General features: G+C 36.8%; 1 protein-coding gene across 3 annotated transcripts in view; it reads right to left on the bottom strand.

The window, feature by feature from the left end:
* Window positions 1-19,863, bottom strand: part of WDR70 (WD repeat domain 70) — a 362,749-nt gene that overhangs the window by 291,305 nt on the left and 51,581 nt on the right. For all 3 annotated transcript variants that reach the window (XM_021671857.2, XM_012460014.2, XM_012460016.2), the window contains 2 exons: window positions 7,318-7,377; window positions 2,141-2,274 (listed from right to left, as the gene is read on the bottom strand). In XM_021671857.2, the coding sequence (XP_021527532.1) occupies window positions 2,141-2,274; window positions 7,318-7,377 (194 nt within the window). The remainder of the gene's footprint in view (window positions 1-2,140; window positions 2,275-7,317; window positions 7,378-19,863) is intronic.

Here is a 19,863-nt window from a genome sequence, read left to right as displayed (position 1 = left end):
CTTAAATTCTAGTCACTAACAGTGAAACAACTAGACAATACATGCCACCTGAAGTGATACAATATAAATTATGATAAAGCCTTTGATCTTCCATAGGAAATATTGGAGAGGAGATAAAGAACAAGTTAAATCAGGAGTCCCAAAGCCCGGGCCTTGGACTGGTACTAGTCTGTGGCCTGTTAGGAACCAGGTGCATGGCAGGTGTGGGGGCAGGTGAGCAAGCATTACCACCTGAGCTCTGGCTCCTGTCAGATCAACGACAGCATTAGATTCTCATAGGAGTGTAAACCCTATTGTGAACTGTGCATGTGAGGGATCTCTAGGTTGCACAATCCTTATTAGAATCTAATGCCTGATGATCTGAAGTTGAACAGTTTCATCTGGAAACCACCCGCCACCCTTACTTCCACATTATCCTCAGTCCATGTAAAAACTGTCTTACACAAAACCAGTCACTAGTACAAAAAAGGTTGGAGACCATAAAGTTAAATGATACCATAACAAAGCAATATGCCAAAAGATCAGATACAGTCGAAAACAGAAAAGAGAGTGGCTTATGGGCTAGGCACGGTGGCTCATTCCTGTAATCCCAGCACTTTCACTTTAGAAAGAGGAGTCAGGCGGATTACTTGAGGTCAGGAGTTCGAGACCACTCTGGACTACATGGTGAAACCCCATCTCTGCCAGAGAAATGTAAAAATCAGCCAGGCATGGTGATACACAGCCATAGTCCCAGCTATTTGGGAGGCTAGATGGGAGGATGTCTTGAGCCCAGGAGGCAGAGGATGCAGTGAGCCAAAATCTTGCCACTGCACTACAGCCTGGGCAACAAAGCCAGATCCTGTCTCAAAAAAATAAATAAATAAATAAATAAGAGAGAGACTGGCTCATTGTAGCAACATGGAAGGCCCTTCTAACACAATGCTAGCTGACCATACCTAAACAGTACAAAATGGATTAGCACCTGGATAATGGCTTAATATATGTCATACACAAATACATTTCTCAGGATTAATTGGAATGTTTTAAAAAAAACTAGAAATGATAGGTTCATTTTTGGCCAGGCACAGTGGCTCACACCTGTAATCCCAGCACTTTGGGAGGCTGAGGCAGGGGGAGCACCTGAGGCCAGGAGTTCGAGACCAGCCTGGCCAACATGGCAAAACCCTCTCTCTACTAAAAATACAAAAATTAGGCAGGCACGGTGGCACATGCCTGTAATATACTTTGAAATTATATTTTGAAATTAAATTCTGTCTAAAAAAAAACAAAAAAGAAAAAAGAAATTAAATTCTGTCATATTTACATAATGTACTTTATTATTATTATTATTTTTTAGATAGAGTCTCCCTCTGTCGCCCAGGCTGGAGTGTAGTGGTGCAATCTCGGCTCACTGCAGCCTACACCTCCCAGGTTCAAGTAATTCTCCTGCCTCAGTCTTCCAAGTAGCTGGGATTACAGGCGTGCACCATCATGCCTGGCTATTTTTCATATTTTTAGTAGAGATGGGGTTTCACCATGTTGGACAGGCTGGTCTTGAACTCCAGACCTCAGGTGATCCACCTGCCTCAACTTCCCAAAGTGCTGGGATTACAGATATGAGCCACTGTGCCAAGCCTTTTGTAATTTTTTTTGAGACATAGTCTCGCTCTGTTGCCCAGGCTAGAGTACAGCATCACGATCTCAGCTCACTGCAACCTCCACCTCCTGGGCTTAAGAAATTCTCCTGCCTCAGTCTCCCAAGTAGCTGGGATCACAGGCATGCACCACCAAGCCCAGCTAATTTTTGTAATTTTAGTAGGGACAGGGTTTCACAATGTTGACCAGTCTGGTCTCGAACTCCAGGCCTCAGGAAATCTGCTCACCTCAGCTTCCAAAAGTTCTAGGATTACAGGTACGAGCCACCATGCCCAGCCTAAAACATAGGTTTATGAAACAAAAGAAATGTTAAGGCTTATTTTACTTCATTGAAATAATGAAGGCAGTATACAGTTATATAAACGTAATATATTTTGATACAAATCATTGTAGATGGAATTCCCATGCTAACAGCACTGTCTTCCAATTGGAAGGTATAAAGTCAAACATGAAGATATTTGTAAGTGAATAAGCAATGTAAGATAAGTAAGTGAATACATACCACTCACAGGGCTGAAGGGATCGAAATGCCTTAAAAGAAGCATCCATTCCAGCAAAATCCCAAAACTTAACATCATAGTCATATCCTCCTGTCACCAAACGGGCACCTGAGGGATCCAGACCCAAAGCAGACACCTGATTTAAAAAAAATAAAATAAAATGACTGGAGCAAAATGACATAGCAAAATGACATATGGTCAATTATAACCTCCATTTCTATTCTTTAATCCCACCCCCTATATTTAGGCCTTGGAAGCACAAACCACCAACTCCTGTTACTCCTGAAAAGTGGGAATGGATGGTGCCTTCTATATTTATTAGACTTTGTTACTATATTTATTATTTTGCAATAAAGAAAAATACATTAAATTTAATCTGTTTTCCAATATTGTCCCAACTCATCAACCATGTACTCAAAATAGCTATCACTGCAATTCCATAAGATAAACTAAGTTGCTTTAGTGTATAAACAGAAATATTACAAATAATTACAATAATTCAGCATTTTCAATATAGTCTTTAGGAAAACTTTTAAGATGGTTCAATCATAATCGAATGAAGATCATATGAATCTGAAATCATCAAAATGAGTAACATCAAGGGAGCTTTAAGAAATCTATTTAACAGAGCCAGGCGCGGTGGCTCACGCCTGTAATCCCAGCACTTTGGGAGGCCGAGGCGGGTGGATCACAAGGTCAATAGATCGAGACCATCCTGGTCAACATGGTGAAACGCCATCTCTACCAAAAATACAAAAAATTAGCTGGGCACGGTGGCGCGTGCCTGTAATCCCAGCTACTCAGGAGGCTGAGGCAGGAGAATTGCCTGAACCCAGGAGGCGGAGGTTGCGGTGAGCTGAGATCGCGCCATTGCACTCCAGCCTGGGTAACAAGAGCGAAACTCCGTCTCATTAACAAAGTAGAACAAAGCAGAAATATCTGTTGCTTATGGTCAAATGACTTGGTATATTCACCTTAAAGAATTATTTTTAAAGCTGAATTTTTAAGTGACTAATCACATTATAACAGTACTTATATCTTGTGTCCTGAGACACACAAATCACTGAAACTCAGGAGGCGGAGGTTGCAGTGAGCAGAGATCATGCCACTGCATTCCAGCCTGGGCAACAGAGTGAGACTCCATCTCAAAAAAAAAAAATTTTTTTTTTTTGCTTTCCCTGTGAACTTTCCTAGGTCCAGTTCACATGTCAATATCCAATGTGTAACTCATTGTTCCTGAGATATATATAGCTTTCTGTTAAAGCAGGAAGTTCCTAGATCTACCATCCTCTCAGAAGAAAAGAACTACATTAGGAATATTTAACGTGATTACCATACGTTGGAGACAATAAAAGTTTTTTGGGTTCTTTTTTTTTTTTTAGACAGAGTCTCACTCTGTCCTCCAGGCTGGAATGCAGTGGTGCGATCTTGGCTCACTGCAACTTCTGCCTCCCAGGATCAAGTGCTTTTCCTGCCTCAGCCTCCCCAGTAGCTGGGATTACAGGTACATGCCACCACACCCCGGCTAATTTTCGTATTTTTTAGTAGAAATGGGGTTCTACTTGTTGACAGGTTGGTCTTGAACTCCTAACCTCATATGATCTGCCTGCTTCAGCCTCACAAAGTGGTGGAATTACAGCCTTGAGCCACTGCACCTGGCCAGAATCAATGTTTTCTATATAGGAAGCTTCTATAGATCAGTTCTCCTAATAAATAGATTTGAAAGGTAATTAATGTAATATAATTATAATTAAATAAGCCAGATACTGACAAAATAACTTATTTCAATTAGCACTTGTCAAAACTGATTTCATAATAAGGGAATCATATATTAATAATACTTATTATGTTAAAATTAGAGATGCACTCTAAAGATGTTAAGGAAAACATACAAGTGAAAACAAAGTCATTTCTTGTGCCCAAGAAATACCAGTGTTCATCTCATTACAACACAATATAAAATTACAACTTCATCTGTGGTTCCTCTATTCTGTACCTGTCCTTCCCTCAAGAGTATAAGTGCCACATGGACAGAGACCTTGTCTATGCCCAGCAGTGGACCTGGCACAAAATACAAACTCTACTAAATATTTATCTAAAAGAAAGGAGAACTAAAAATTATAAAAACTTATTTAAAACAAACATGCAGTCTGACAACTATGAGATAAATTCCTTTTAATCAAGAAAAATCAGAATAAGTTGCAAACTTGACTGTTCTCCTAGCTAAGAAGAAAGATGGCAAATTCTTTTTTTTTTTTTTTTGAGACGGAGTTTCGCTCTTGTTACCCAGGCTGGAGTGCAATGGCGCGATCTCAGCTCACCGCAACCTCCACCTCCTGGGTTCAGGCAATTCTCCTGCCTCAGCCTCCTGAGTAGCTGGGATTACAGGTACATGCCACCGTGCCCAGCTAATTTTTTTTATTTTTAGTAGAGACGGGGTTTCACCATGTTGACTGGGATGGTCTCGATCTCTTGACCTTGTGATCCACCCGCCTCGGCCTCCCAAAGTGCTGGGATTACAGGCTTGAGCCACCGTGCCTGGCCGAAAGATGGCAAATTCGAAAGCAAAGTTACAAAATGAGGCATTCAATGCTACCATTCACTGAAGTATTAGGATCTCTGCTGCTGACTGTATATATAATTCATTGTCCACCAAAAGGATATGAAGGAGGTAATTAGAAAGATAGAAAACAGAGCTCAGAGGCCAGGCATGCTGGCTCACGCCTATAATACCAGCACTTTAGGAGGCCGAGGCAGGCTGATAACCTAAGGTCAGGAGTTGAAGACCAGCCTGGCCAACATGGCAAAATCCCGTAACTACTAAAAATACAAAAACTACTGGGCATCATGGCGGGCGCCTGTAATCCCAGCTACTTGGGAGGCTGAGGCAGGAGAATCACTTGCACCCGGGAGGTGGAGGTTGCAGTGAGCCAAGACGGTACCACTGCACTCCAGCCTGAGCAACAGAGCAAGGCTCTGGGTTCTGCTACCACACCTACACACTCACTTGCCTCTACGTATTTCTTCTCCTAATAAGGTTTGTCTCAAGAAAAAAAAACAAGAAAGTGTCTTATTCCAACTTGAGAATGAGCATAAACATTCTCAGTTTTAACCTTTATGTTAAGAGAATTTATGTGTATCACCCTCTCCTTCTTTCAAGAAGCTATAGACTTTATCATCGCATTCACTGGGAAGGGTTCAGTTGACTATTAGGCCATGGTAAGTATATGCACTAAATGAATATACATGTTTCTTCAATGGCAAGGAGAAAGAGCAGAAAAACTGTTATCAATTAAGACATTAAAAAATAAGCATAATGATAACTCTCCTAAGAGTACATCAAACAATTACGAGACTAATTTGAACAAAGTGACTCTAAAAAGATGTATGGGACAACTGGAGAAATTTGAACATTAATGGGATACTAGATTAAATAATTATTGAAAAAAATTAAATATAATAAAGATAGCATTATGTAGGAGAGAGTGTATGTGTGCATATTCAGAAAGAGGGAGGCAGAGACAGCCCAATATTAGAGATTCACACTGAAATAATTTACAGATGAAATCATATGAAGTCAGGTGTTTGCTTTTTAATAATCCTATAAAGTGGGGATGGGGGACTAAAATGTAAAGTATATAGGAAACAAATAAGATTTGCCTTATGGACATATTTTAAATAACTCATTTAAAAGAAAAAAAAGATCAGATAGAAAAGTCACCTTCTAGTCCAACATTTATTTAAAAATATTTGCACGTAGGACAAAGCTAGGATTGAAAGAAAAATGAGTTAATCCAAGAGTAAAATTAGATACTCTAATTGATTTTCAATGTGTAAAATCAATTAGATATTGGAGTATTTTTTAAGTTATGTTTCTCTACAAGATAAAACTTAATTTGCCCAAAAAAAGGAATATTTAAAGCAAACTTGTGCAACTCATGACCCATCCCTCAGCTGTAAAATTCTCCAGACTAGATGACAGAAAAACTTCCTTTTAAAAACTCCGTCTATATTTTTTTCTTATTTACTTAAAAACACAAAAAATAGAATTCCATCACAATTTCAGAATAAAAATATAAGAAACTTGATTTAACAAAAAATAAACATATTAAGAATTAGATGGAAATAATTTCTTAGGGCAGCAATTCCCACATTGTTGCGTTTCAAGACTCTTTACAGTCTTAAAATCTATTGAGGACTCCAAAGAGCTTTTGTTTATGTGAGTTTATGTATAGCTATTTCCACTAGAAATTAAAACAAAGATATTTTTAAATATTTTCCATTTCATTTACAAGAACAATAAATCCATTATATTTAACATAATTTTTTTTGAGACGGAGTCTTGCTCTGTCACCCAGGCTGGAGTGCAGTGGCGTGATCTTGGCTCACTGCAATCTCCACCTCCCGAGTACATACGATTCTCCTGGCTCAGCCTCCCAAGTAGCTAGGACTACAGACAGGTGCCACCACGTCCGGCTAATTTTTTTAGTAGAGACAGGGTTTCACCATGTTAGCCAGGATGGTCTTGATCTCCTGACCTCGTGATCCACCTGCCTCGGCCTACCAAAGTGCTGGGATTACAGGTGTGAGCCACCACGCCTGGCCTTTTAGTGGTTTTGCAATAAGATACAATGATTTCACCTTATATCTCAAATATTTTATATTATTCATCTTTAAATATTTTAGATTACTCAAACATGAGTAAATACAACAACATAAACATGCAATCTATAAACTAAGTATTAATAATATAACCTTAGAGCCATACAGTAACTACAAAGTTCATTTCTTATCTCAACATTCATCTCAAAAATGAATAAACTCATGCCTTTTACTGATATAGAAGTAAAGCTAAGGGTAATGAGAAATTTTCCCACACCATAAAAAGCAAAATTGTGTTTGAGTTTCATTTCTTTCTTCCACTTATAATTTTCCTATATTAAAGAATAAGAGGTATTTAAAGCCAACAATAACAATGACAATAAGTGTTCCTATTTTAACTAAAAGGAAATGGCTATTTTGACTGAACATAAAAGTAATCTATTTTTCCTTAATGTCTGTAGCTTTTATGTCATCAGTTGATTGTGTAATTAGCCTTAATACAAATGTATCTTATTAGTTCACTTTTCCATGACAGTCCTGTAATTTGGGAGGGAAAAAACTAGAATTTTAAACTTACTGTTTTAGTGCCATGCTTCAGCGTTATCTCATGTGAGTCAGGAATCTTGTGGATGGGATTCTGAAACAATAAAACTCCATGACATTAATGGTAAAATAACATATTTATGGGGAACTACATACCACATTCATAGGAAATTTAATTTTTTTTAATTGCATCATTGGCTTTTAAACACAAAGCTTAATAAAAAAACAACAAAAAAGTATAAGGATATCTTTTTCCTACACTTCTAGATACACTACTACAATGGGTCTCTGAAATGATGATAAATTGATTTTAACTCTCTAAAAGGATAAATCTAAGAAACCTATTAGATTCTATGAAATTATCTCTTATTGTAAATATAAATTGAAATTTTAATTTAATCCAAGAGTAAAAATAAACCAGTAGTTGTTGATAGTATAATTCATAAAGAAAAATCAGAAATTTATTTTTCCTTTAAATCACAGCTTATCAAGAGGAGTGAAAAGGTCTATATCAGGCTGGGCACAGTGGCTCATGCCTGTAAGCCCAGCACTTTGGGAGGCCAAGGCAGGCAGATCATCTGAGGTCAGGAGTTCAAGACCAGCCTGACCAACGTGGTGAAACCCTATCTCTACTAAAAATTAGCCAGGCATGGTGGCAGATGCCTGTAGACCCAGCTACTCGAGAGGCTAAAGCAGGAGAGTCGCTTGAACCCAAAATGAGGAGGTTGCAGTGAGCTGAGACTGCACCACTGCACTCCAGCCTGGCCGGCAGACCATCACAAAAAAAAGAAAGGTCTATATCAAAAAATCTGGAAAAACTTAAAAGACTCTCCATTTTTTTCTTAATTAAGTGTATTTTGATATTTAAGGTAAACATATAACTTCGGCATAAATTTCAATATTCTGTATTATAAAAAGCAAACACAATCTAACAGACCTAAAGAAATGAACAGACTAAATCATCATTATTAATTGCAACTGTCATTTTTAAATGCCCTAACAATTATGAGTGCTGATAAATTTTAAAACATTGTTCCCAAGGTAATATAATAAAAATATATTTTACATTAAATTTTGGTTATATCTTGCAATTCTTTATTTTTCTGTCTTACTATGCCTAGAGAAAAGTCTCACAGCGAGCAAACCACCATACACTGAAAGAAATTAAGAAAGTCTGTTTTATTAATTTCTGCTTACCATACTTTAATATCAGAAATTATTTTAAGCATATTGTAACCTTTGTACAAAATAATCATTACAGAGTTTCCCAAAAAATAACCAACAAGATCCTTTCAATGTCAAAAATGTTAAAAGTTCTCTTTTTACCTATTCTAGGGCATACCTTAAAGTTTTAAGTACTTAATTTCTAACAAACAAAACCTTCACAGGGTAGCTATATACCTTTTAACTCTTCGAAGTCAAAAACAAAATTGTTCAAAAATGGTAAAAATAAGAAAGTCCAAGTTATTCATTGATTCACTGATTCAATAAGCATTTACTGAAGTGGGATTATACCAGTCATTAGGTGGCATCAGACATAGTCTCTTCTCATCCCTCCCACACAAGAAGCATATCGTCGTAACAGATAGATATCAATGACTCTAATTCAGTATAACAAATCCTATGATAAACAGAAGTAAGGGCAGAATAACTGAGGGACAATAAAGAGGAATGAAATCAGACATGAGGTTACAGCAATCATTTAAATAAGAGGTTTCGTTGTTTATTCAAGTCTCATTACTCAAGAACAGGCTAATCATACTAAAATTATACATCCATTACAAATTCAAGAATCATCTCACCATCTACTTAATTAAACATGTGACCTAACAGCTCTTTCTTTTATATCTTCTATCTTTCCCCTGCTATGGCTCTTTCTCTTCAGCATACAAAGTATTAATACTTCCCATAGGAAAAAAACAAACAAAACTAAAAGACTACTGACTTCCCCTAAAATGTATTGCTCAATCGTTATCTTTTCCTTTGCAATCCAGCTTTTTCAAACTACGGTTTCACTCAGTGTCCTTGCTTTCTTTCACCCTCTACCTCAACTTTGGCATTTATCATTTTATTCCTAATTCTTAGCACAGTTCTTGGCACATAAGAGGCTCTCAGTAAATAATTCTAAATGAACAAACAAGTCACTATAAATCCCTCTGCACACTTTTCAGAATTAATCTACATATATGAACTTTCAATAGCATGGTAACTATTTATCTCCTCCATCTTGAAACTGTTCTTTGCTGGGAGAAAATAGCCTACAGAAAGAAAAAGCCAGAAAAGCTAGAGTTTTTTAAACTAGCAATACTATTAACTAACCATGTGATGACTTGAGGAAACTTGTGACTCTGTTTCTTCATTTACAAACTATGAATAATAGCACCTGCCCCACAAGTTACACTGAAGTAAGTGGTTTCAAACTCCTATCACAGAGTTTGGCACATGGTAGAGCTCAATAAATGATAGCCACTATTTATTCTAAGGCTAATCTCCTATATTGGTCACATTGTCTTAGAGTTTTTCCAGGCTTATTTTCCTCTTTACCTGGCTAATTTCTGCTCATCCTTCAAAACTCAATTCAGATGTGACCAGCTGCTCAAAGCACTTCTCAACATTTCAAACTCTGGGTTAAATTACCCTCCTACGAATTCCTATGACATTTCTTTATCTCAATCACAGAACTTATGACAATACATTGTAATTTTTTACCTATCTCCCCTACCACCACCCCCTTGCCAAACTGCAAAATATAAGCTTCTCAAAGACTATCTATCATCTTTGGATCCTCTATCCACAAAAAAAGAGCTGGTATATGGCAGACATACATACACACAGAGAGGTTTTAGAAATGAATAAATGGCCCAATGTCTACCTTGTTCATTATACTAGATTGTAATTTTTAATTACTCTCAAATTTTAGAGTAATGGTTATGTCCATAAAGAAAAGCAGGTACTATTACAGCAAAAACTGGCAAAAGAAAAATACATACATACATATATATATATATATATATATAAAGAAAAGCAGGTGGTAACACATCAGGCCAGCCTGGTAAGTGAGAGGCAAGAGATAACTGAAGATTTTCAAAAGCTGAAAACCTTTTAAGGCCAAATTATTATATCCCAGACTAAAAGCAGATTAAAAATTGCAACAATACAGAAATAAAGGCAGTTTTGTTTTAGATAATAAAGAAACAGTTGGGCATCTGCAGTTTATTTCAAGATAAAGACATTACTGGACTGTTTACTATATTGTGGAAAATGCTGCTCATACCTCTTTCAGAGATATCAATATTTGAATTAAAATTCCAAAACAATTTAAAGGTCAAATTCTGGACTATTCCCTATATTGAATTATCTGAGTCACTACACCCTTTGCAGCTGAGCACATTTGAACACAATGAAAAATCATGTATAAGTACTAAATATTCTTGCAAGAACCAAGATAAAACTTGAAATGTTCTACTTACAGAAGAATCTATCGTAGTTTGTATCTCATTTCATAACTAATTACTTTTTCATCACTCAGCAAATAGAAATACTGTCACCAAAAAGCTAGGATGAAAATTATTTCGTTTACTTCAATGCAGAATGTGCCTATATATAGATAAGTTCTAACATTCAAACAAATTTATAAGAACACACAACTTAGTATTTATGTTACGAGTGGATTAAACATTTAAATAAATGTTTACATTTAAAATCAAAGTTTTACTGGAAATCATGCATAGCATAACTCATAAAAATCCCATATAACTAGCACAGCTAAATCATCTAAAATAGTAGCAATCCATCTTTTGGTAGCATATCACTTGATGGTGACTGTTCTTTTTCCAGAACTTTTACTAATGACTTTTTGAAATATAGCTTAGTGTGAAATCTGCTATAACAGTAAAATATTTTCAAGATTTCCCTGCCAAGGAACATCATAAACTATTTGACTTCAATGAAGTAATTTATTACCAGAGTTCATAACAAGAGCTACAGTTCTAATGGAAGAAGGGGAAATATACTATTTTTCGTTTTGGCTTAATTTTGAAAACCAACCAAAGGATTATTTCCCAGGCTCTGTGATCTACCCTCAATAACAACAATGATAGAAAATATATATAAAATAATATGAGCAATTCTATCTGATGAACATCCTTACAGAGATTTCAAATTACTTACAAATCAGAAACAACCCTTCTAGGCTAAGATCACAAGTAAATTGTATACAAATAAAGTATAAGCCATAATAAAACCTCCACCCAATAACAAAGATCTGCTACAAAGTTGCTGGGTGGTAGGGGAAGACAGTAAGGACCACCAAAAAAAGCTTGCAAATGAGAGCTGTTTTCTCCCAGAAATCATTTAAGTACAGTTACCAGTGCAGGCAACCAGAATTAAAGTCTATTCTAGTGCAACTCTGGAGATCCAATAACACTAACTTAACATTAATTAATTTCTTCATTGATATGGTTCGGCTGTGTCCCCACCCAAAATCTCATCTTGAATTGTAATCCCTGTATTACCCATAATCCCCACCTGTCAAGGACAGGATCAGGTGGAGGTAATTGGATTACAGGGGCAGTTTCCCATGCTGTTCTCAATAGTGAGTGAGTCTCACAAGATTTGATGGTTTTATAAAGCATCTGACATTTCCCCTGCTTGCATGCCACACTCTGTCTTGCCACCCTAGAAGAAGATTCCTGCTTCTCCTTTGCCTTCTGCCATGATTATAAGTGTCCTGAGGCCTCCCCAGCAATGTGGAACTGAGTCAATTAAACCTCTGTCCTTTATAAATTATCCAGTCTTGTGTATTTCTTCGTATCAGTGTGGAATGAACTAATATCTTCATTTACTCACTAATTAACATTTGTTATTAAATAAATAACAAATGTTAATTTATTTTATTTATTTATTTTATTTATTTACTCACTAATTAACATTTATTTAATTTTATTAAATAACAAATGTTAGTGAGTAAATAAATAACAAACATTATCGTATTTAATAAATTAAATAAATTGTTAACATTAATAAATCATTAATAAATTAAATAATAACATTTGTTATTTATTTAACAAACATTTATTATTTAATTACATACCACACACTGATTACCACAGTTAGATTAATGACAAAAGACCCATAACAAAAACGCTGACACAGAACTGTCAGTCCAGAAGAGCAAAATAGAGAGGCAAACAAACAGGTAAATGAAAACATCTGACATGCTGTAACAGAAGTATACACAGGGTTCAGTGTTCAATTCCATTCTGCGTAAGAAAGTAGGTGGTTAGAAAGGAGATTTCTGGTATCTTTCAAAAATAAATAGAGGTTCTCTAGATGAATATGAAGAACATCTAGGAAAGAATAATATAAATCTTGACACTTTCTGAACTTCAAATATTTTTCCCTCACTAGAATTTGAATTGCTAGGCAGAAAACAGAGCAAGGGTGTTTGTTATATATATACAGCACTATGCCATTTTATATAATGGACTTCAGCATCCTTGGATTTGGGGATCAGCAGGAGAGTCCTGGAGCCAACTCCTCTCAAAGGGCCAATTATATATGTATAAAAATAAAAATTAAGCCAGAGAGATAGTTAGAAACCAAGTTGTGTTCAATTCCAAACAATAGAAGTTTAAGCTCTGGGTCACAGAAAGTAATTTGATAAAGTCTGAGATTTTAGGCCGGGCACAGTGGCTCACACCTGTAAGCCCAGTACTTTGAAAGGCCAAGGTGGGCGGATCACTTGAGGCCAGGAGTTCGAGACTAGCCTGACCAACATGGCGAAACTCCATCTCTACTAAAAGTACAAAAATTAGCCAGGCATGGTAGCACACATCTGTAATTCTAGCTAGTCAGGAGGCTGAGGAACATGACTCGTTTGAACCTGGGAGGTGAGGGTTGTGGTGAGCCAAGATCGTGCCACTGCACTCCAGCCTGGGTGACTGAGTGAGATTCTGCCTCAACAACAAAAAAAAGGTCTAAGATTTTAAAATATCGCCCAGGTGTTCTCAGTGTCAAAAAAAATAATCAATATAGTAAAAAGCAATCTATATACAAACGGGAGAAAATTTTTGCAAATCATATACATGATAAGGGATTAATAACTAGATTTTTCTTAATTTCTACAGCTCAGCAACAGAAAAAAAAAACCCTGATTTTAAAATGAGCAAAAGACCTGAATAGACATTTCTCCAAAGAAGGTAAACAAATAGCAAATAAGCACATGAAAAAATGCTCAGATCAATAATAATTAAGGAAATGTAATTAAAAGCACAATGAAATACCACTTCATACTATATGAAAAAATGTTCATCATCACTGGTCATTAGAGAAATGCAAATCAAAACCACATTGAGATACCATCTCACACCAGATAGAATGGTGATCATTAAAAAATCTGGAGACAACAGATGCTGGAGAGGATGTGGAGAAATAGGAACACTTTTACACTGTTGGTGGGAGTGTAAATTAGTTCTGGAAGACAATGTGGTGATTCCTTAAGGACCTAGAAATAGAAATTCCATTTGATCCAGCAATCCCATTACTGGGTATATATCCAAAGGATTATAAATCGTTCTATTATAAGGACACATGCACACGAATGTTCACTGCAGCACTGTTTACAATAACAAAGACTTGGAAGCAACCCAAATGCTCATCAATGATAGGCTGGACAGGGAAAATGTGGCACATATACACTGTGGAATACTATGCAGCCATCAAAAATGATGAGTTCGTGCCCTTTGTAGGGACATGGATGAAACTGGAAACATCATTCTCAGCAAACTGACACAAGAATAGAAAATCAAACACTGCATATTCTCACTCACGGGCGGGTGTTGAACAATGAAAACACATGGACACAGGGAGGGGAGCATCACACACTAGGGTCTGTGGGGGGGGAACTAGGACAGGGTGGGGATTTGGGGAGGGATAACATGGGGAGAAATGCCAGATATACGTGATGGGGAGGAAGGCAGCAAACCACACTGCCATGTTGTACCTATGCGACAATCTTACATGTTCTTCACATGTACCCCAAAACCTAAAATGCAATAAAATATATATATATACACACACACACACACACATAACTTTTACCATCAAATAAACAGAAAATAACAAGTGTTGGTAAGGATGTAGAGAAACTGGAATCCCTGTGCAATGTTGGTGGGAATGTAAAATGCTATAGCTACTATGGAAAACAGCTTGGTAATTCCTCAGAAAATAAAAAATAGAATTACTATGATCCAGCAATTCCAATTCTGGGTATATACCCAAAATAACTGAAAGCAGAGTCTTGAAGAGCTATTTGTACATTCATGTTCATCCAGTAGTATTCACAATAACCAAGAAGTGAGAAGCAACCCAAGTATCCACTGATGAATGAATTAATCAACACAATGTGATGTAAACATAAAACAGAATATTTTTCAGTCTTAAAAAGAAAGGAAATTGCCTGTAATCCCAGCACTTTAGGAGGCTGAGGCAGGCGGATCAAGAGGTCGGGAGATCAAGACCATCCTGGCCAATATGGTGAAACCCATCTCTACTAAAAATACAAAAATTACCTGGGCATGGTGGCACATGCCTGTAGTCCCAGATACTTGGGAGACTGAGGCAGGAGAATCCCCTAAACCCGGGAGGTGGAGGTTGTAGTGAGCCAAGATAGTGTCACTGCACTCCAGCCTGGCAAAAGAATGAGACTCCATCTCAAAAAAGAGAAAGGAAATTCTGACACATGCTACAACAGAGATGAACCTTGAAGACATCATGCTAAGTAACATAAGTCAGTTACAAAAATACAAATACTATACGGTTCCACTTATATGCGCTATCTAGAGCAGTCTGATTAATAGAAATAGAAACCAGAATGGTTGCTGCTAGGGACTGGGAGCAGAAGGAAATTGCAAGTTGCTATTTAATGAATATAGAGTTTCAGTCAGCAAGATGAAAAAGTTCTGGGGATTGATTATACAACAATGTGAATATATGTAACAATGGTTAAGATGGTAAATTTTATGTTATGTGTTTTTACCACAATAATATTAATAAATAAAAAATCATCAAGGTTGTAGTGTATAGGCTGGACCAGAAAATTACTAGTATAAGGTAAATGCCAGTTTAAGCACAGGGAACCCTATTAAAATATTCTTGCAACAGTCCAGAGAGGACCTGAATTGAGAGACACCATACAGTGAGAACAGAAAAAAGAAAAAAGGAGGAATTATTAAGAGATCTTAAGGACTTAGATGTAAAGAAATAAAGGTAGCTCTGTTAGTCCCCACACAAAGCCCTGACATCATTCTTAATTTTAAAATTAACTATTCAATAAATATTTATTGAGTACTGAGTACTGATGATATTCTGGTTATCAAGAAAGAAGATTCCTGTCTTCACCAATCTTGAAATCCAATGACAGTCAGAACTTTAAAAATCTATGGCTAGGCACAGTGGTTCATGCCTGTAATCCCAGCACTTTGAGAGGCTGAGGCAGGCTGATCACCTGAGGTCAGGAGTTCCAGACCAGACTGGCCAACATGGTAAAACCCCATCACTATCAACAATACAAAATTTGGCCAGGCATGGTGGCACACGCCTGTAGTCCCAGCTACTCAGGAGGTTGAGGCAGGAGGATGGCTTGAACCCGGGAGGTGGAGGATGGAGTGAGCCGAGACCGTGTCACTGTACTCTAGCCTGGGCAATAGACTGAGACACTCCATCTCAAAAAAAAAAAAATCTATACACAGGCTGGGTACAGTGGCTGACACCTGTCATCCCAGCAGTTGTAAGGCCAAGGCAGGTGAATCACTTGAGGTCTGGAGTTTGAGACCAGCCTGGCCAACATGGTGAAATCCCGTCTCTACTAAAAATACAAAAAAAATTAGCTGGTGTGGTGGCGCAGGCTTGTAATCCCAGCTACTTGCGAGGCTGAGGCAGGAGAACTGCTTAAACCTGGGAAGTGGAGGTTGCAGTGAGCCGAGATCATGCCACTGCATTCCAGCCTGGGTGACAGAGTGAGACTCCGTAACAAAAATAAAAATAAAAAAAAGAAAGAAAGAAATCTACACAAAAGTGTTAATTACAACAGTAAAAACTTCATTAGTACAGGATGATTTTAGTCAACATGGAAAATGCATTCAATAAACTAGTCTTTCATTTTCTTTACCATTATTCGGTCATTTACTCTCATGTCCAATTCTAGAATTAATTGGCACCCAATGCTGCTTTGATTCTAAAATCACAAACCAAGAAATCCAAATCTTTAACTACAACAGTTCTCTCTTCAGATCTCACTCAGTCACACTGCTTTTTCTACCTCATTAGTAGACCACTTTACTTTCACCTTATCACTCCTTTTCTCTGACTTTACATCATAATAAAGATATTTTATAAAAACATATATTGGAATTAGGGTTTCCTCTAAGAGATATATTAGTTAGGACACTGGAAAGTTCACAAATAAAATTTAAAAGCAGGCCAGGTGCAGTACCTCAAGCCATTTAAGATAATATCAAAAAACATTAAAACTTAGGAATAATTTTTTAAAATATGTGCAAGACCTGTACACTTAACACTTTTACTAAGAAAAATTAAGGAGAACTTAAAATAAATGGAAAGATACATAATGTTTATGGATTGGAAAACTTAACATTGTTAGGAAAGCAATACTCTCAAAACTAATCTATAGATTCAATACAGTCTCAACCAAAATCTCAGGAGGCAGTTCTGTACAAATTTACAATCTAATTCTAAAGTGTATACGTCAATTTGAAGACTTAGAGTAACCAAAACAGTTTTCAAAACAAACAAGTCAGAGAACTGTACACTACATGATTTCATGTATAGAGCTACAGTAATTAAGATAGTAACTGAGCTACAGTAACTAAGACATTGTGATATTAAGAGTAAATGGCTATATGTATCAATGAAATAAAGAAATCAGAAATTAACCCACATATAAAAATTTATTTTCAAGAAAGTGCCAAGATAATCCAAATGAGAAGACCTTTTAAACAAATAATACTCAAACAACTGGATATCAATTTAGAAAAAATAAAAAAGGAACCCCAATCCTTTCCTTGCACCATACACAAAAATTAACTTGAAACAGATAATAGGCTTAAACATAAAAACTAAACCAAAAAACGATGAGGAGAAAATTGTTGCAATCATTGGTAAGCAAAGATTTCTTAGAATACAAAAAATATACACCAAAAAGAAAAAAAAAAACTGAAAAATTGTACTTTATCAAAATTTACAATTTCCATCCTCAAAAGACATGATCAGGAAAATAAAAGGCAGATTCAGACTGGAAAAAGATATTTACAATACATTTATGTGTATAAATATGACATTTATGTGACAAAATACTTCCATGTAAAATATTTAAACTCAAAAATAAACTCTAAAACTCAATAATAAAAATGGAACCTTATTTTTCAAATGGACAAAAGACATGAACAGACACTTCGCAAATGATGTACACATTAGCCAGGCACAGTAATGCACACTTGCAGTCCCAGCTTCTCAGGAGCCTGAGGCAGCAGAAACTGCTTGAGCCCAGGAGGTTGAATCAAGCCTAGGCAACACAGTGAGACCTCACCACAAGATATTTAATGTTAGTCAACAAGGAAATGTAAATTAAAGCCACAATTAAACAGCCCTACACACTTAACAGTTTGCTAGTTTCTTATAAACATACACTTACCATGTGATCTAGCAATTTTGCTTACAAGACAAATGAAAACATATGTCTACAAAAACACCTGTACAAGAATGATCACAGTAGCTTTATACAGAATAGCCAAAAACTGAGAAGCTATTTGTCTATTAAAAGATGAATAATCTGTGGTAGATTCATAAATGGACTACTACTTAGCAATAGAAATGAACAAAGCACTAACACATGAGACAAGATGAGCAAGTCTCAAAAGCATTGTGCTGTGTAAAGTAAGTCAAACACAAGAGTTTATATGGCATGTTTCCATTTATATAAAATTCTAGAATGGGCTAAATTAATCTATGGTGACAGAAAGCAGATTAGCCTGGGGTTAGGGGTAAATGGAGGAAATAATGGATTGACAGCAAGATGGCTTGAAAGAAGCATTTTTGGAAATGTTCTAAATCTTGATTATAGTAGTAATTATTCGATGCTTACATCTATTAAAATTTTACAAACTCTATTCATAAATTGGTTGGATTTTACTGTGTGCAAAGTATACCTCAATAAAACTGATTTTTTTTTTCTGATGTCTGCAAAAAAGCAAAACTGGTATTTTTTAAAAATGAAAAAAAAAAAAGAAAGAAAGAAAAACCACACAACAAAACAAAAGCCTGATAGAATTAGTTTTGGCCGCAACAGAAAACCCAAAATAAAGTCAGGACTGACATATGTATCCAAGACAATCAGGACCACAGCTTGCAGCATTCATAAACTCAACAAGTCTAGGCTATGGTCCAAAAGGCTGCTGTGGTTTCCAGACAGCAGGAAAAAAAACAAAAAGGAGGATACATCTCTTCCCATTAATTTTCTTCTCAGAAGTTGTTCATATTCTTGCTCTTACATCTCACCGACCAGAACTAAGCCAGAGTCAGTCTGGGCACAGCGGCTCACGCCTATAATCCCAGCACTTTGGGAGGCTGAGGCAGGTGGTACAACATAGTGAAACTCTGTCTCTTTAAAAAAAAAAAAGCCACAGAGCCATAACTAGCTACAAGAGAAGCTGGAAAATATATCTTTTTTTTTTTTCTTTTTGAGACAGAGTTTCACTCTTGTTGCCCAGACTGGAGTGCAGTGGCATGATCTTGACTCACTGCAACCTCCACCTCCCAGGTTCAAGCAATTTTCTTGCCTCAGCCTCCTGAATGGCTGGGATTACAGGCGCCTGCCATCATGCCCAGTTAATTTTTTATATTTTTAGTGAAGACAGAGTTTCATCATGTTGGCCAGACTGGTCTCAAACTCCTGACCTCAGGTGATCCACCCACCTCGGCCTCCCAGAGTAGAGGGATTACAGGTGTGAGCCACCACGCCAGACCAGGAAATGTATCTTTATCCTAAATAGTTAAATGTTGAGAATCCTATTAGAAATAAAAAGAGAATGTGTGTGTATGCATGTGTGTGTGTACGCATGTGTGTATATATATGTGTATGTACATATACGCATGTCTATAAGAAGATGTCAGGCCGGGCGCGGTGGCTCACGCCTGTAATCCCAGCACTTTGGGAGGCCGAGGCAGGTGGATCACGAGGTCAAGAAGATCGAGACCATCCTGGTCAACAAGGTGAAACCCCGTCTCTACTAAAAATACAAAAAATTAGCTGGGCATGGTGGCGCGTGCCTGTAATCCCATCTACTGAGGAGGCTGAGGCAGGAGAATTGCCTGAACCCAGGAGGCGGAGGTTGCGGTGAGCCGAGATCGTGCCATTGCACTCCAGCCTGGGTAACAAGAGCGAAACTCCGTCTCCAAAAAAAAAAAAAAGAATATGTCTATGTGTGCATGTTTATATGAATCAATGAATTGACATGTGTTTCTTTTTAAAGAGTTCAAAAATCCAGATATAACTGAGCGTGGT

Source organism: Aotus nancymaae, unplaced genomic scaffold (assembly GCF_030222135.1).
Source record: "Aotus nancymaae isolate 86718 unplaced genomic scaffold, 86718_ANA_hifiasm-v0.15.2.pri h1tg000014l, whole genome shotgun sequence".
Classification (NCBI taxonomy): domain Eukaryota; kingdom Metazoa; phylum Chordata; class Mammalia; order Primates; family Aotidae; genus Aotus; species Aotus nancymaae.
The sequence above is the reverse complement of the archived record's forward strand: the minus strand, read 5'-3'. Positions and strand labels throughout refer to the sequence as shown.